The sequence below is a fragment of the Papilio polytes genome, unplaced genomic scaffold (assembly GCF_000836215.1).
Source record: "Papilio polytes unplaced genomic scaffold, Ppol_1.0 DF822845.1, whole genome shotgun sequence".
Classification (NCBI taxonomy): domain Eukaryota; kingdom Metazoa; phylum Arthropoda; class Insecta; order Lepidoptera; family Papilionidae; genus Papilio; species Papilio polytes.
The window spans coordinates 5,146,296-5,162,874 of NW_013526359.1; the positions used below are offsets into that span (position 1 = coordinate 5,146,296).

General features: G+C 32.3%; 3 protein-coding genes and 1 long non-coding RNA gene across 4 annotated transcripts; 3 read left to right on the forward strand and 1 right to left on the reverse strand.

Moving 5' to 3' along the window:
* Positions 1-762: 762 nt before the first annotated feature.
* On the reverse strand, positions 763-10,802 carry LOC106105526 (probable cytochrome P450 301a1, mitochondrial). Its single transcript, XM_013285892.1, has 8 exons — positions 10,193-10,802; positions 5,081-5,274; positions 3,775-3,976; positions 3,409-3,571; positions 2,900-3,069; positions 2,323-2,401; positions 1,738-1,935; positions 763-1,250 (listed from the first exon to the last, which is right to left on the reverse strand). The coding sequence occupies exons 1-8, from the start codon at positions 10,666-10,668 to the stop codon at positions 1,137-1,139; spliced, it is 1,596 nt and encodes a 531-aa protein (XP_013141346.1). The 5' UTR covers positions 10,669-10,802; the 3' UTR covers positions 763-1,136.
* On the forward strand, positions 7,461-11,217 carry LOC106105529. Its single transcript, XR_001225741.1, has 3 exons — positions 7,461-8,561; positions 8,638-8,723; positions 11,079-11,217. It is a non-coding gene; the product is annotated as an uncharacterized LOC106105529 (long non-coding RNA).
* Positions 11,218-11,268: 51 nt separating this feature from the next.
* LOC106105528 lies at positions 11,269-13,351 on the forward strand. Its single transcript, XM_013285895.1, has 3 exons — positions 11,269-11,937; positions 12,352-12,456; positions 12,595-13,351. The coding sequence occupies exons 1-3, from the start codon at positions 11,668-11,670 to the stop codon at positions 12,901-12,903; spliced, it is 684 nt and encodes a 227-aa protein (XP_013141349.1). The 5' UTR covers positions 11,269-11,667; the 3' UTR covers positions 12,904-13,351.
* Positions 13,352-13,361: 10 nt separating this feature from the next.
* On the forward strand, positions 13,362-16,075 carry LOC106105527 (GDP-D-glucose phosphorylase 1). Its single transcript, XM_013285893.1, has 5 exons — positions 13,362-13,541; positions 13,827-13,962; positions 14,664-14,814; positions 15,417-15,519; positions 15,672-16,075. Exons 1-5 carry the CDS (start codon positions 13,383-13,385, stop codon positions 15,972-15,974), a joined length of 852 nt encoding a protein of 283 aa, XP_013141347.1. The 5' UTR covers positions 13,362-13,382; the 3' UTR covers positions 15,975-16,075.
* The last annotated feature ends 504 nt before the right edge of the window (positions 16,076-16,579 follow it).

Consider the following 16,579-nt stretch of genomic DNA (forward strand, 5'->3'; position numbering starts at 1 on the left):
TAAGATAAATCAGATTCACTTAAATTTTCAGAACAAACATTTGAATTTAATATTGAATTTATTGCTATTTGATTGTAGTCAATTGTTTGTTGACAGTATTTATAAAACACGGTAATTTTCCTTTGTTATATTTCTGATATGTTGTTAAGGACTAAATGTTATTTTATTTATTTACTTCATTTATTATGTTCATATGATTCAACATTTTCCCTTTCCTTTTCCCATTTACGTAAGTTACCAGGTTTTTATTCAATTCTTGGACATGAATATAAATTTAAATAATAAAATTTACGCGTATGAATAAAAGTTTACCAAACTATGATTTTAAAATTATGAAGAACTAAGACTTCCTTTATGATAGACAAAAATGTAGAACTAGAGATGATGTATATCGCATAACTGTTTAGTCTCGTTTTGATTGCTATGAGTTTATATGAGTATTAACTTATTATATAAAGAGAGCACACTTTTCGATTTTTGGTTGTACAACTAAACAGTTGAATTGGCCAAACAATCGACAATCGCACAACAGTTTGCGATAGTTTAGTCAAAGTTCTGAGACCGCTCTTTCTATTGCTTTTCGAAGTGAGACAGAGATATGTGAGTGAGTGAAAAAGACTTTTAATTTGGAACGTAAAAAGAAAATCTTTGTCATGTCAATTTTATATTAGGACTTTCTGTTTTACGAACTTTATTTTTTATTTCTAGGTAGTACCTTAGCCACATGTGTGGTAGACAGTATAGGTAAATAACACAATTTACTTATAAAACTTGAAAAATCATTTATTTACATTTTATTACAACACAACAAACGTTAACACATAAACAAAATTACATAACACAATGATATTTTTTATATTTTATTAGCAACGACAATCAAATGTTTCAATTTAATATTTATTCTTAAAAGTACATTAATTATAAGAGGTTATATTTATTTCTTTAAAACTGTTTAACACAATGAATACAGAAGTAAATTACGGACATACTATATGCTAAAATATAATTTTTAAGTAGCCTCATTGCTAATTAAAATTAAATTTACATGTAAAACATCTTAACAGAACATTATACACAAAGTCATTCACTCATTCGTTTATTGTTTCATTCATTAGTTCAGTGTGTCATTCATTCGTTCAGTCGCGGCGCGGCAGCATCCTGAGGCGCAGCGGGCCGTCGGGCGCGTACATGAATGTAACCGCGTACTGCAGCGGCTCGTGGTGGTATTCCAGTCGGTAGCGACGCAGTAACTGCAAAAAAACATTCATTTATAACTACAGTTCACTTGACACTTCTTCAGCGCGGAATTAAAAAAGTAGCCTATATTCCTGCAAGCTCCAGATATTTTCCCGTCAAAACCGATCCAATCTACAGATTTACCCGGTATAATGGCGGACTTATGGACACACTAACTGATAGACAAAATCAAACATATACACATCACATATAGACGCTTTAATATAAAGACTAGCTGTTGCTTATGACTTCGTCCGTGTTAAAAAATGATGAAAATGTAGCCTATACTCACTTATAACGTAGCTTCTTAATGGTGTAAGAATATTTGTAATCGGCTTACCAGTATTTGAGTTATTTCAATACATACAAAAATACAAATCTTTACCCTTTCTAATATTAGTATAGACAGATAAGATTTCCATATTAAGGTATCCTGTAAAAGTATGTTCCTAGAACTGCTACAGAATATAAGACGCTTCGCTTCAGCTGTACTAAACATACTTTAGCCAGTAAAACTTGTATTTCCAAGTCCGCGAACCGCCTGCCGAGGCAGATCCTGGCCCCGAAGCCGTAGGGCAGCGAGGCGAAGGAGTGCAGTCGCTGGTCGCTGCGCAGCCAGCGCTCGGGCCGGAACTCCTCCGGCTCTGACACGAACTCCGACATGTTGCCCGTCACTATCGTGGGGAACACCACTTGAACCTGACAATAAACATCATTGAAACTACCTGTTGCTCGCGACTTCGCCCGCATGAAATAAAAATAATATAGCTTTTGTTACTTAGTGGTAATATAGCTTTTTAATGGTGAAAGAATTTTTAAAAATGGTTCAGTATTTTTAAAACAAAAGTATTCTTTATAATATACTGAGTATGCTCTACAACTATCCAAATTTCATCACTATTCGTTCAGCCGTTTAGGTTAGGAACTCTAACATCCATCCATTTAAACTTTTTATTTATAATATTAGTAAGAAAAGGATACATTTTTTTTCTATGTTTCTTTAAAGTTTTTTTTTTTAATTTACATGCTTTTCTACAGTGGAAACTTAACTTAATTGTTTTATAATTTTTTTTTGAAAAAACTTACGCCTTTAGGGATATGGTATCCGCAAATCACATCATCTTCTTGTAAAGTTCTTCCATTGCCAATAACTGTCGAATACATCCTGCAATAAATTATGAAGCCTTATTTAAAAAAAAAGTTTTTAGTTTTTGCTGCCTTAATACTCTGGTAGACCGATTTAGAAAATCTATGTGTTTTATTCGACAAATAATGCTTATCGTGTTATTGTTATTTTTAGTTTATTATTATCTATACTATTATAATAAAACGTAAACACACACTTCTTTGTTGCCTAAGATGTCAGCAATTACAGCATATTTTTTAAAAATTCATTTTTTAATAAAAAGCCCAACACTTACATCATGCTTTAGGCTATATATTTTCACGCCATTAAACTTAGGGGGTAAATATTTTGGATAAAAACCCTAATGTGGGAATGAGACTATAAGTTGCTGCCAACATCAAGGAAGCAAGATTGTCATCATATCATGTCATTTTGACATTTGTAATTGATAATTTGACAAATAAAATAAAACTTTCATAATTTCATGCGGATGAAGTCGCACGGGAACAGCTAGTTTAAACAATAAAGATAACTAACCTAAAAACTTCTCTGACAAAAGCCTTTGTGTAATGCAGTTTATCAAGATCAGCGTATGTTAACGGTTGGCTTGGATCGGGTAACACTCTTCTTATTTCCTCTGCCATTTTCTCTTGCTGTTTAACTCTTGTCGCCACTTGGTAGAGGATGGAACATACTGCCATTGAAATCTGTAAAGTTAAATAAATATTTTTAATATATACATGCTTGTTTTTTGTCTAATATTATTGGTTTGCAGGTTTTATTGGACGGCGACCGCGTGGAATTAAAAAAAAAACAAAAGTAAGTAGCCTATGTGTTCTTCCATACTATGCTCTACATCTATGCAAAATTTCATAGAGAACGGTTCAGCAGTTAGGTTAGGCCAGAAACAAATATCCATCCATCCAACCTTTCGCATTTATAATATTAGTAAGAATTCAGATATACAATGGATTGAAAAAAAAAACTTTTACAGAATTTTCCATTAGGACTTATATATGGAATTAATGTAGAATAGTAATTCTAACCGTGTCAATTCCAACAAGAATAAGGTCCAACGCCATAATGGTGGCGATCTTCGGGTCGCCCTCACTGCGTAGAACGCGCTCAAGCAACGAAAGTTCATTCTCTGACGTCACTTTCTTCGTTTTAAGTCTTTCCAAAGCCTCGTTTATATACCGGCTACATAAACTGAAATAGAAAAGAAACAAGTATGTTCAAAAAGGGTACCTAGGATTAGATATTTGTCTAGTATTAAAACATAATAGAAGTAATGTAAATTAGATCATTGTTTTATTCCGCAAAACATTTATGTTTCTAAAGTGGATTCTTTTTAAGCATCTATGTATAAAAAAATAAACTCCCCTTTGTAATTTATATTAATATAAACTTACTCGATAAAGAAATTCATATTGTTGACGTATTTCGTCCAAAGAGGCGTCGGAAAATATCGCCAGTAAGGCGCCTTAAGTTCCAGCACGGCAACGTTTCTCAACGCAAACTTTGCCGCATCGATTATTCTCTGCGGTTCAGAGTCTTTAGTTAGCTGCGGCGATAGACACCCCAGTCTGACGTCTAAAGCGACTCGACCAATACCTGTAACGTAAAAAATAATATAATTAAATAGGTATATTAAATAATAAATGAACTTTAGGTACTCGAACTCTCTCTAAATTTGTGGTCTTTCATATCATTATACCATTTCAAGCCTACTAATGTAAATGACATAGACGCAATTTCTAAGAAATATAGTGCTTAATAAGGGGAAGTAGAACACACTAAGATCGTATCGTTTTAAACATTTACGGCGAACTGGTTTCTGCGAAACGTTGTCATTCGAAAGTCTATAAATTGATTAGTTTTTATTATATTAAAACAAATTGTTGCCAGCGTTAGTAAAATTATTTTAACCAGAAAGATATGTAAGTAGAATAAAAGTATGTCATATAATATAAAATGTATTTTTAGGGAACATTTAAGGCTCATAATAAAATAGATTCTTATTTAGGTTGTGCTAAGACCAAGCCCGTCGCAAGTAAATAATAAAACAGTTTCAACTTAAAATAACACATCGTTATTCCATCACAAAACAATGATGCAACATTTAGAATGTAATTTTCAACACTGGCCGTTTAAAAAGATTACCACGTTACACAATGATCACAGATTACACAGCTGGATGTTGCGAAGTTGTTAAGAAAACATTTTGTCTATGCATTTATTTATAATACACAATAATATATTCATAAAGATGTTAACTTATAAAGGGCAGACACATTATAGATATTTTGTGTTTAATAAATCAAATCTTTTAAACATTTGATCAATTGCTTTTACCAATGTTAATAAGAGAGAAAGCAGCTATTTAAATTCGCCAAACTAACGAAGCTACCGTTGGCCGTAGAGATTTGTATTTGTAGATGTATTGTCTTTTTAATCGAGAGAAGAAACTCATATGAAGTGGAAATTTTGATGTGTCTGCATATTATTACTTTAAAATGCCTTAGTCGTAATACTTATATTAAAATGTAATGTCTCTGTTTTATCAAAGAGCATAAGAGGGGTGAGAACATTTTAAATGCTTTCACACTTTATGTTTATTACAGAATTTTTGTCGATATGTTATAAATCTCTGTCAGAAAAAATATTTCAACGTCTATTATTAATTGTCCATCTCAAGAGATATAAAACAATACCTACACTCAAGAGACCAGCGATGTATGTCATTGTCGAACTCATGCGGCAGATCTCCGTTAGCGTCCCTCGCGTCCTCCATATATCTGATGAAATCCTCAGTCACCAGCTCTATCGGAGCCACGTATTTCTTGACAGTCTGCGGTTGCAGTATCGGACGTTGAACTTTCGAACGAAACCTTCTCCATTGTTCTCCGTGCCTGTAATAGAAAGAGATAGTTGTTCGTTTCACTCTTACTACCTAATTGTGAAGAATCCCTTAAGGTAAGTTGACGTAATGAAATATGAAACAATTGATTCCCCACTGAATTTTCTCACTCTGAAGTATTCGATGGAGAGATTATTAATTAATTCGATAATTTTGTAAATAGGTCAACGATTAAGTTTAGGATTTCGTTGTGCATTATTAAATTTTGTAGCAGTCCGTGTACAGTCACCCTTACAAACGCTACAAATGCGTAACACGAAGACAGTCGCCGGCGTTGCTTTAAAGAAATCGTTTCCAGAATAAGTAATATACGAACACGCGTTGTCATTGGCTATTCTTATAGCGTGAGACTATGCGTACAGACAGACAGAAATGTATGCGATGTCACGATATTAGATTTTTACAAATCATTGTACCATTCTATTCTATCCTCACCTCCCATATTTTTATCCTCTAATTTGTTTAAGTTCCAATATTAAAGGAAATAAATAATTAACGTAATATATTAATTAACTAGCTGTTCCCGTGCGACTTCATCCGCATAAAATTATGAAAGTTTTATTTTATTGTTTTCATTTGTCAAATTATCAATCACAAATGTCAAAATGACATAACATGATGAAACTTTGCTTCCTTCATGTTGGCAGCAACTTATGGTCTCTTTCCCACATTAGGGTTTTTATCCAAAAATATTTACCCCCTAAGTTTAATGGCGTTAAAATATAAATCCTAAAGCGTGAAGGATGTGTAGGGCTTTTTATTGAAAACAGAATTTTTCAAAAATATGCTGTAAATGCTGAGATCTTAGGCAACAAAGAAGTGTGTATTTACGCTTTATTATAATAGTATAGAAGTATATACAGATAATTGTTTTTTAATTTCTTAACAATTATATAAATGGCTTGTCGATGATAGTAAACGTAATACAAAACAGTTTACTGACAATTAAAAAGACATAAATATCATTTATTACTAATTCAACAAATGCTTAATAACATCGTATCGTACAATTCTATTCTAATACAATATTACAAAGTAAAATGGATTCAGTACTAAAAATTTAATTTAAATAACTACCTCTTGTGTAGGGTTAGACGTATGCATCATAATTCTGTAGGTCGCGTCAAATTTAGTCACAAAAGCATTTTCTTCGATATAAAATTATCGAATTCAACTGTAACATTTTGGAAGAAATAATTTATTAAAAAATATTTAATTTAAACAAACATTGGTCTATATTCTTCACACATAATCGTAATTTACAACGTGCAAACTGAAGTTACGTGTCACAAATATGTGTTTGAACAAACATTCGAGATGTTTGTCCATCCTCCTTTACTTCTGACGTGTTTACTCATAAATGCTGCTCGTGTTCAAGGTTATGAATTCACAACAGTGGTCAAATGACTACTTATGTATCCGGTTAGTTTATTTAAATAAACTATGGACATTTTATTAAGCAACCGTAATCACGCCATACCAACGATTATAACATGATCTATGAAAGTTTTTGTAGATTATTTTTAAGACAAATGTCTTAATATAAATTTATTCCATACACAAACAGTCAAATTCTGGCTAGATACAGTGAATATTAAATAAACAATTAGAATAAATAGATGGATTTGGATATCTTTTTTAAAACACTTTTTTAGAATAGCAAATTATAATAATTTAATCATATCAGAAAAAAACAAGGTTTTCACCAAATATGACCCTGATTCAAGTGCGATAAAAGGAAACATTCACAAACAAAGAAAGCTCTCAATGGCCTAAAGACATTGGCTGAGTAATGTTGAACTTTAAATAAAGGTTTTTAAATAAGGATGTAACTTAACTTCAGAAAAGTCAGGGCAAAAGCTTCATCGGTTTCCTAAGATAAACATATTATTATATTTTTACATTTATACCACTTTTATATCTAATCAGTGTTATTAAAATTTTATAACGTAATAACATTTAAAAGAAAACTTCTTTCTGTCGTTTTAAGAACGCGCACACCTTGACCAGCAATCGTTTATACCATTGATAAATAAATCGACATTCTCACATAATTTTACCCAATATAAAACAATGACTAGACATTTTTACAAACCCATACATACACTATGTACAAAATATAAATTGAGTGCAAATATAATTTTAATTTTTACATGGGTTATTAAAATAAAATGCAAGAATCTTTTGAAGACTTGGTGCCAAATATCTAGAGACCAGACTATCTACGAGAGAGAAAATTATTTATTTAAAAAAAGATGATCCTCAAACTAATCCCATCAGCAAAATAATCACGAAATACCGTTGCTTTCGCTACGCCCTGGTTCCCAAGTAGGCCATGTATCATGGCTGTTCGCTACAATGCTATGGAAGACAATAACTTCAATATATTGCGTAGTCCATTGAAGAATTCGTTAAAAATCAATCTTATAAATCGTAGTTTAATTACTCAATGAATATTAACCAAAATGGTAGATACTGCAATCGTGAGTTCTTAATTTCGTAAACTAATTTTAGTCGGTAATTAAATTCAAATTGTTCATATGCTTTGAGCTGTATAATTGTTATCTTACTAGCTTAATAATAGCTTAATGCATTTAGTTAAGTAGGTTTGTTATTAGAGACGACGACCTACTTTAACAACCAGTGCCTTATCGATATGTACAAGTGGCCAGTGTTTTTTAACATACAAACTGACAATTGTTGTACTAAACAAAGTAAAAACTAAAAAGTTTTTATTCAAATTATGCTTAAATTCCGAACACGACGTTTAATTTGCAGCCACCCGGATAAAACCGCTACTCTCACCGAGTTGTTGCGACCAATCAAAAACCAGTATTCGAAACCAGTTTTTAAAATATTCGCGATATACCATTAAAAACCTTCATGTTTGTCGATGAACCGAACTATAAAATACCATAGATTGAAGATGACTGGCAAAATTACGAGGTTATGTCATTTGTCAACTTAGGTGATAAATGCAGTGCCAACAACTTTTGTTTAAATGTTCCATTGAGCACCAATGCCACAATTTTTAGCACGTTTAGCGACACGGGTGTGAATACGTTCAATGTTTGAATGACTGTTGTATTTCGTAGTATTTTCAAAGACAAGGACGCACTGTCAAGGACAAGAAGTTACGATAATATAGGTCAGAAAGTTATTTAATGCTGACAATATTGACGATAATCTAATGTTTTTTCAGAATACACAGTTAACACAGTTTTTTTTCTTCGCGTAACACCGCACCTATATGTAGGGTCTGTCTTTTTGGACCTTGAGGTAAATTATAGTCTATTATTACATTGCGTGATGACTTAACACGAAGATTTTAACATGCCTGTTTTATTTATTCTAGACATAGTGCATGGTGCATTATGGTGCAGAATAAACAAGATGGATTGCATCACCCATTGAACAAACCGACCTCGGATTAAAGTAACGGTACAAGGAATAAAATAATTACACAACGCTCCCATAACATTGTACAAGAAAAAGACTTGAAAAATATAAGGCCTCAAATCGTAAAAAGAAATCAAAACCCTTAAAGACTTTTAACGAGATTTTGTCTTTGTTTATAGCAGGGTATTGAAAAAAAACTTGAATATTATTGTTACAACATGATAGTCAAACTTGAATATGCGAAAATAAACAACTGAATGATGCCGGTCGTTCAACTAATCCTTGGATTGAATAACCAATGTTGACACGCTATTTATAGAGGATTTAATTTACGAGTAATAAGATTTGGAAGCTAAGTATTAAAGACACACGCAAGCGCGAAATGCTAGTATTCTTGCTTAATCATACTTATACTTACTTACTAATATTATAAATGCAAAGGTTTAGATCGAAGGATGGATGTTTGTAAGAGTTTTTTAGCCCAAACGGCCGAACGGATCTTCATGAAATTCGGCACAGATGTAGAGCGTAGTCTGAAAAACACATAGCCTACTTTTTATCCCATAAATAGTTACAGTTGCCGTGGGATGCATTATTTTGAACTTTAATGTTTACTAGATAATTCTACAACGGTTCAATATATCTTATTGAAATTTGGTACAGATATAAAACAAAGTGTGGGAATAGACATGGGATAAGGTTCATCCCCGAAAAACGTCCGGTTTCCAAGGGACACGTAGCATTTTTTATTATTTACATAGTTCGTCCGCGTGGTATTAGAAAACATACGAACTATATAAATTACAAAAAGCTACGTATCCCTCGGGAACCGGACATCAATCCTGCTATCCTGCTATCAAGCTTTTTTTCATTGTTAATGTTGTCAACTTTGAGTGTTCGACGTTTTTAAATACAAAAAGAATTTAAAACATCGCGTGGTTAAACTTGTTTTAATTTCAGGGTTTTACTTAAGTGGGACATTAGCCTCGGCGGCATTAAAATAGGTCATAACACGTATGTAATACAAAAATCTTTAGAAATTTATACGAAGTAGTATCTTTATTGTACAATTTAAGTAGTACAACTGTGGATTTTGAGGATACCAACAAATAATTTTACTCCCGTCAAAGGTTCTAATTAGATTTAAAAAAATAATATTCACTCTCATCGTTTACACGACGAAAAAGTATAACAACAATCGATCATTCGACCCAAGATAAAAAAAAAATTAAAGAGAAGTGAAAGTCAGCAAATGGGTTTCTCTTTATAATGGCTGAACTAATGATACTTTTATGCCAGTAACGGTACAAAAATTAAAATAATATATATGATATTTCTATTTTTTTTGTCACTGGTTTGAAACAAAAGAAAAGAGGCTGCGATGCCAGTATTTTTTAAGTGAAGGGGCAATAGCTACAAAGAAATCCATTTCCTGTTGACGTTTAGAAACAACTCTCGGACAACTTCTTTCGATTTACAAGCCAAGTACTTTTAATGCATTATTTACTTACACTCCAACAACACCAGGTAATTCTCCGAAAAAATCTTTTCGAACTTCAGACTTGTATTTGACGAGACAAGGCATAGCCGGACGGAACGGAGTTGGTCCTTCGCGCCGGTACATCCTTTCAATCTCGTCAGCGTCATATACGAACAAAAGATCAGGTCTTCCGATCAAACCACCCAATCTTACAATCCTGCCATACTGCTCCAGAAACATTTTTGTCACTTTCGCGAATTCTGATATATCAAACTGTCCGATAATAGGTACCATTCGCCACGTATTACCCAAAATTGGTATTGGCTTGGGTCCAGGGACTTCGGAGTAGGGTTTGGCTCTTGCGAAGATTTCATCATTGAGAGCAGCGGTTGGGGCTACTTGGGAACGTTGGCGTTTCGAAAAGGGACAACCGGTGGTGGCATAGCGGCTATTCGGATTTAAATAGGGACGCGCGTACGCGGTAAAAGAGTGCAGCGAGCGACCCATAGCGGTTAAGGTCGCTTTATCGACTGATCATTTGCCGACCGACCGACTGACTGCGTCCGTACGACTGAGCTTCGCGCGCAACTACGCGGTTTGATTTCTTGAATACCGTTGCCCGCTGCCCGTCAGCCGTATCATATAGCTGTCGCAGAAGGCAGAACCAATTAAGCAACGCTCAACGCTCTCTTTTCTTAGTTTTATTTTAAACACACACATACATATGTGTGTACACACTTAATGACGGCTGCATTCTTGTACAGTGTGTAGTAAAGCTTTTTAAATAAAACACAGTAATAAGTGGACTGAATATTATTTCAATTTTTTTTTTTAGTAAGTACACACGTAAAAATGTCTTCGATTGGGAAATTACATCTGATATTATGAGTCACTGTTGTTGTTACTTCGATTTTCAGAAAACGGACGTGCTGGAGTCCTAATTTTAGTCCTCTTAGCCTTCCTACCATTTTCGTCCACGATACAAGGAAAGGATGGACGCATAGATATGGCTGGCTAATATCCTATTTCTGTGCGTCCCCTTCTCCGTCGATTAAAGGTATGCTACACATCAGCTTTTCCTTTTAATTTAGGAAGTTCAACACCTGGCCTGGCGGTCCAGAACATCAGAACGAGTCGTTGCGCAGAACATATATTAGGTTTACAAATAACTTTTTCCTTCTTCCTAAAAGGTTGGGGGTGAAGACATTGCGCGACGTGCTAATCTAGGTTAGTCAGAAAGATTCAAACGCCCAAATCGTACTTATTGAATATCAATATCAAAGTAATATCGGAATATTATTTTTATTGTTACGCTGACAAAGTAACTGGCAACTCTAAACCTACTGAGCTACTGACACTGACAGTGACATTGATATTTGACATTAAGTTAGGCAAATAAGTTTTTGTTTTTGTTTATATCTTTATCTTAAACCTTTGCTGTCCATTAAATAAAAAGATCAAAGTTGTCATAATTAATTAGCAAATAAATATTGGTCGCTCATTACAATGATATCGGAGTTCGCAAAAGAAAAAGTATTTTGGACACGAAAAATGAATTTGAAATTGGTGTACTTTATTAAAAACAACCCAAATGTCTGGAATCCAAAGCATCCAAAATACACATCTGTTGAACACAAAGATCAGACATACGCGGAATTTGCAGCTCTGTATGGTGATAAATTTACTGGTCAAGCTGTGAAAAACCGATGGACTAATATTAGATCAACTTTCGCAAATTATTTGAGAAAATTCAAAGCAAGCCGCGCAAATGGTGAGGTCCGTGTTCTGTGATTATTTCATTACAATTTCGGTTAGATGTTAGGTCCTTTAATTAAGTGGAAAATAATTTGAGGTCGGACAATAATCATCATAAAATAGCTAAATCCCACTGCCAAAATTCCTTTATTAAACCTATTGTTTTTGAAAAGAATAAGAAATTTAACGACATGTATAACTTGTATTGGAAACCCTAGTTCTTCACAATGTTTTAATATGTTAGTTTGTATATTTATACCATACTACTGTTTTAAACATTTTTGGTGGAAGAGCCTCGCACTACATAGTAACCTTACCCTGCATCCCTTTATGCTACTGCACCCAAACTTTTGTTTCACACAGAAACTTGTCCAATGTGCCGAACCACAAAGATATGTGACAATTACTGTACTGAATGTATAATTTTTAATTTAGGAAAGTAAAATAAACTGGCACCTATGGGGACCTTGTCAATTTTTGATGAAAGTGAACAGAACTGTGAAAGATTCTTCTTTAAACTTGAATCAATCTGAAGAAAAGGTAAATAAGACTACTTCCTAACATTCATACATACTTAAAAATTGCTTACTAATCTTATCAATAACTGTTGTTAAGGTGTCTGTAAATTTCGATAACTATGGAAAATTGAAATTATGTTTTAATGTTTTTTTTTTACAGATTTCAGAATTAACACACAATCAGTACAATAATGATGACAATAATGCTGAAGACACTTTTGTACATGAAAGAAATACTAATTGTAAAGCAATTGCTGAAAATCTTGTAAACATATTTAAAAAAATGCAAAATGATCCCTTTGGTCTTGATAAAACTAAATATGGTGAGATCGGACAAACAGTGTCAAAAAGATTATCAGAAATGGATTCATATGATGCGTCTAGAGCTGTAGTAAAAATTACAGAAATTCTATTATTGTATGATGAACAAAATCTATTAAATCCAAATAATTTTAAAAATGAATTGTAAAAATGTATAATATTAACTAAAAGTACATCATATGTCACTGCTATTCAATGCAAATGTTTAAATTTGAATCTCATTAAAATACTATAAAAAAAAGAAAATTGTTAAAAGTATGAAATTGTAATCTTTAACTTAAACCAGGAAATCATCCTAATTTGTCAAATAATGCAACTGCATTCACTCCAAATTGTACTAATTGCAATATTTATTGATACCACAATTTTCGGTGGAAAAACCGAGGCATCAAAAAAAATTTACAACATTAAAAAAAATAATTCTAAATCGATGATCTTTTTAATATTTAAATATTTTCCTTCAATGCGTTAAAAGAATTACTCAAGTGGTGAAAATTTTAAGCAAAATTGTTGCCATGTTTAGATGACAGTTGTATGACAGAAGATTATTAAGTCTGCTGACGACAAAGTGGAAAATAAATTCAGGTGGAACATTATGTAGTATTTATTAAAAACAAAAGACATATAATGTCTAAATCCCGAATACAAATCGGGCGCAATGTTAACGTAGATTTTATACAACTGTATAAATCAACATGGGACAAAATTCATAGAGAAACAGATGTATTTCGTTATAAAGTAGAGAATTTACGTGAAAGGATTGTTAACGAAAAATATTTATTACAGGTAAGTTTTACTAAGCCTTAAATTTTACGTTTAACATAATTTAAAAAAATCTGAGCGCACGTAAAAGTGAACAATTATTTGCACTAAATTTTATTATTAGCTTGGATTAATCCTTATATTTCTACTGTTGAATTTTAAATCACCAAAAAAGTAGATTATCTATTTTGTATGTATTGTAATAACTGAAAAACTACTGGACCAATTTCAAAAAAGCTTGCACCATCAAAAAAATATGTTATCACTCGGTAACATAGGCTATGCTTAACTATTTCTTAAAACTTACAGCTTAATCCAGACAGAAGTATAAAGAGACGAACACCCGAGCAAATAGATAATATTTGTCAACCATTTGATGAAAATAAGTTTAATTTTACCAAAGCATCAAAAGACGAAACTATGTTCAGTATTAGTGATGAAAATGGTGAGTTATGTAAACATACTATTCTATTTTATATTGCTTAAAAATCTAACATGAAATAATTATATTATTTATGGTATAATATTTATTACACGGCTAAAACTCACATGGGAACTTTCGGTGTAGACACCGACCAGTTTCGAACCCGTAGGGACCCCCTACTTCAGGGTGACCGTCGCGACGCGATAGCGAATAAAGCCGGCATCCACTCACCCTGAAGAAGGACCACCTACGGGTTCGAAACTGGTCGGTGCCCACACTGAAAGTTCCCACGTGAGTTTTAGCCGTGTTATAAATAATATAGTATAATGTCTCACAAAAGTTTTAATAAGTTAAATGAAATAAGTAGGTGAGAATACACAAATTCTTCTGGTACTAAAGTAATAATTTTATAGTTCCAATATAGACATTAAACATAACTTTCCTTAGAGTAGTCACATATTGTTGTGAAAGGTTTTTTTTTATATTTTACTTGAAACTTTGTCTAAATGAATTTAAATAGTCATAGCTTATGTTACGCACAGATAAATTACCTTTCTAATGGTGAAATATTTTCTGAAATTGATCCAGTAGTTTTTAAGTTATTTCAATACATACAAAAATACAAATCTTTCCTTTTTATAATGCCAGTATACATTTAGAAAATCATGCAAAATAAAAAATAAAAAGATGAGGTTAAGTTTACAGTTTTTTCTCTTTTCCAGATTTAAATGAACATTTTCTATTAGTTAATGTTAGTCCAATTTCTCAATATCATTCCCTGTTGTGTCCGTCAATGTACAAATGCCTACCTCAAGTTGTGACCAAAGATAGTTTGCAGTTGATGCTTGACATTATGTGCTGTTCTAAGGATCGGTGAGTGGAACAAGTAAATACATGTTTTTTATTATTTTTTTGTAGAAAATTCAATGAGCAATGGAAATACACCTTGTATGTACACAGTAAACACATTTTTATAAAGTTTATTTTTGTAGATAATTAACTAGTTATTTTCACTAGTGATTGGCAACACAGTGTGCTTTTGCTTCTGATAATAAACATCCTTTTTAATAATAAAATGTCTAATGCAGCAAGTATACATATTACTAGCTGTTCTCGTACGGCTTCATCCGCATGGAATTATAAAAACTTTAATTTATTGTTTACATTTGTCAAATTATCAATTACAAATGTCAAAATGACATGACATGATAACAACCTTGATTCATTGATGTTGGCAGCAACTTATGGTCTCTTTTTCACATTAAGGTTTTTATCCAAAATATTTACCCCACTAAGTTTAATGTCGTTAAAATATATAGCCTTAAGTGTGATGCAAGTGTGGGGGTTTTTATTAAAAAGAGAATTATTTAAAAATATGCTGTAATTGCTGACATCTTAGGCAACAAAGTGTGTGTTAATGCTTTATTATAATAGTATAGATAGATATACTTTATCAATTGATATTTTATTTACAGCGATATAAGAATTGGATTTAATAGTCTATGTGGATTGGCATCTGTGAATCACCTACATTACCATATATTTATAGAAAAAAATATTCTGCCAGTTGAAACAGTTGTAAGTAGAAAAAAAATATATTTATGTTTTTTCTTCCATTTTTAAATGAAAATGTATTTTTAAATATTCCAAGCTTTTAGGAGGTAATTAGCTAAATTCAGTAAACATAATTTAAATTCCAAAAGTTTCATTAGTTAATGTTTTTTTTTCAGAAATGTAAACATTTAAAAGGTCCAGTCTACATTCTCGATGGTTACCCAGTACCTGGTTTCTGTTTTGAAATAACACGAAACACTATTAATTCTTCTGAGTACATATATAAGTTAATTGATTTGTTATTAAAGAAGTGTATAGCACATAATATATTTATAACAAGAGGTCAAAGTGTGTCGGGAGATGGTGGCATAGTGAGGGTAATTGTATGGCCGAGAAAGAATAGTTCCGGAGCAAAACAACTTGCTGCATTTAATGTTGCTGTTTGTGAGTTAAGTGGCTGGTTTCCAGTTTATGGTTAGTTTGACTTTGTTTTAGAGTTTAAAGTTTAGATGGATGGATGTTTGTTAGAGTTTATAGCCTCAATGGCTAAAGGGATCTTGTTAAAACTTGGTATATATGTAGAGGATAGTCTGGAAGAACACATATGCTATTTGCTTTTGTTTTTTTTAATTACGCTCTGATGGAGTCGCGGGCAAAAGCTACTAAATATGTATTTGAATGTATTGGGAAAACTCAAAAACCATTGGGCCGCTTTAAAAAATTCTTTCACAGTGGAAACATAATTTATCTGGGACTAACATAGGCTATATTTTTTTATTATTTTTCAATTTCATGCGGTCCTAGCCGCGGGCGAAAGCTAGTAAAGAGATCAAGTTTTTCTTTAATTCTATTTCTATTTAAGTCTGTTGGAAAAAATAGGTAAGTTGTCTTCCAAAATATGTTCTTGAGATACATTAAGCCATTTTGAAGATATGTAATAACAAACATCCATCCAAAATTTCACAATTATAATATTTGTAAGAAGTATGATATATGACATGTAACCTCATTTGAATTATTTAGAAAAATTAAATTCCCTTTTTTATTCAGGAATGTTATTAAATTCTTTACAATATGTTTATAC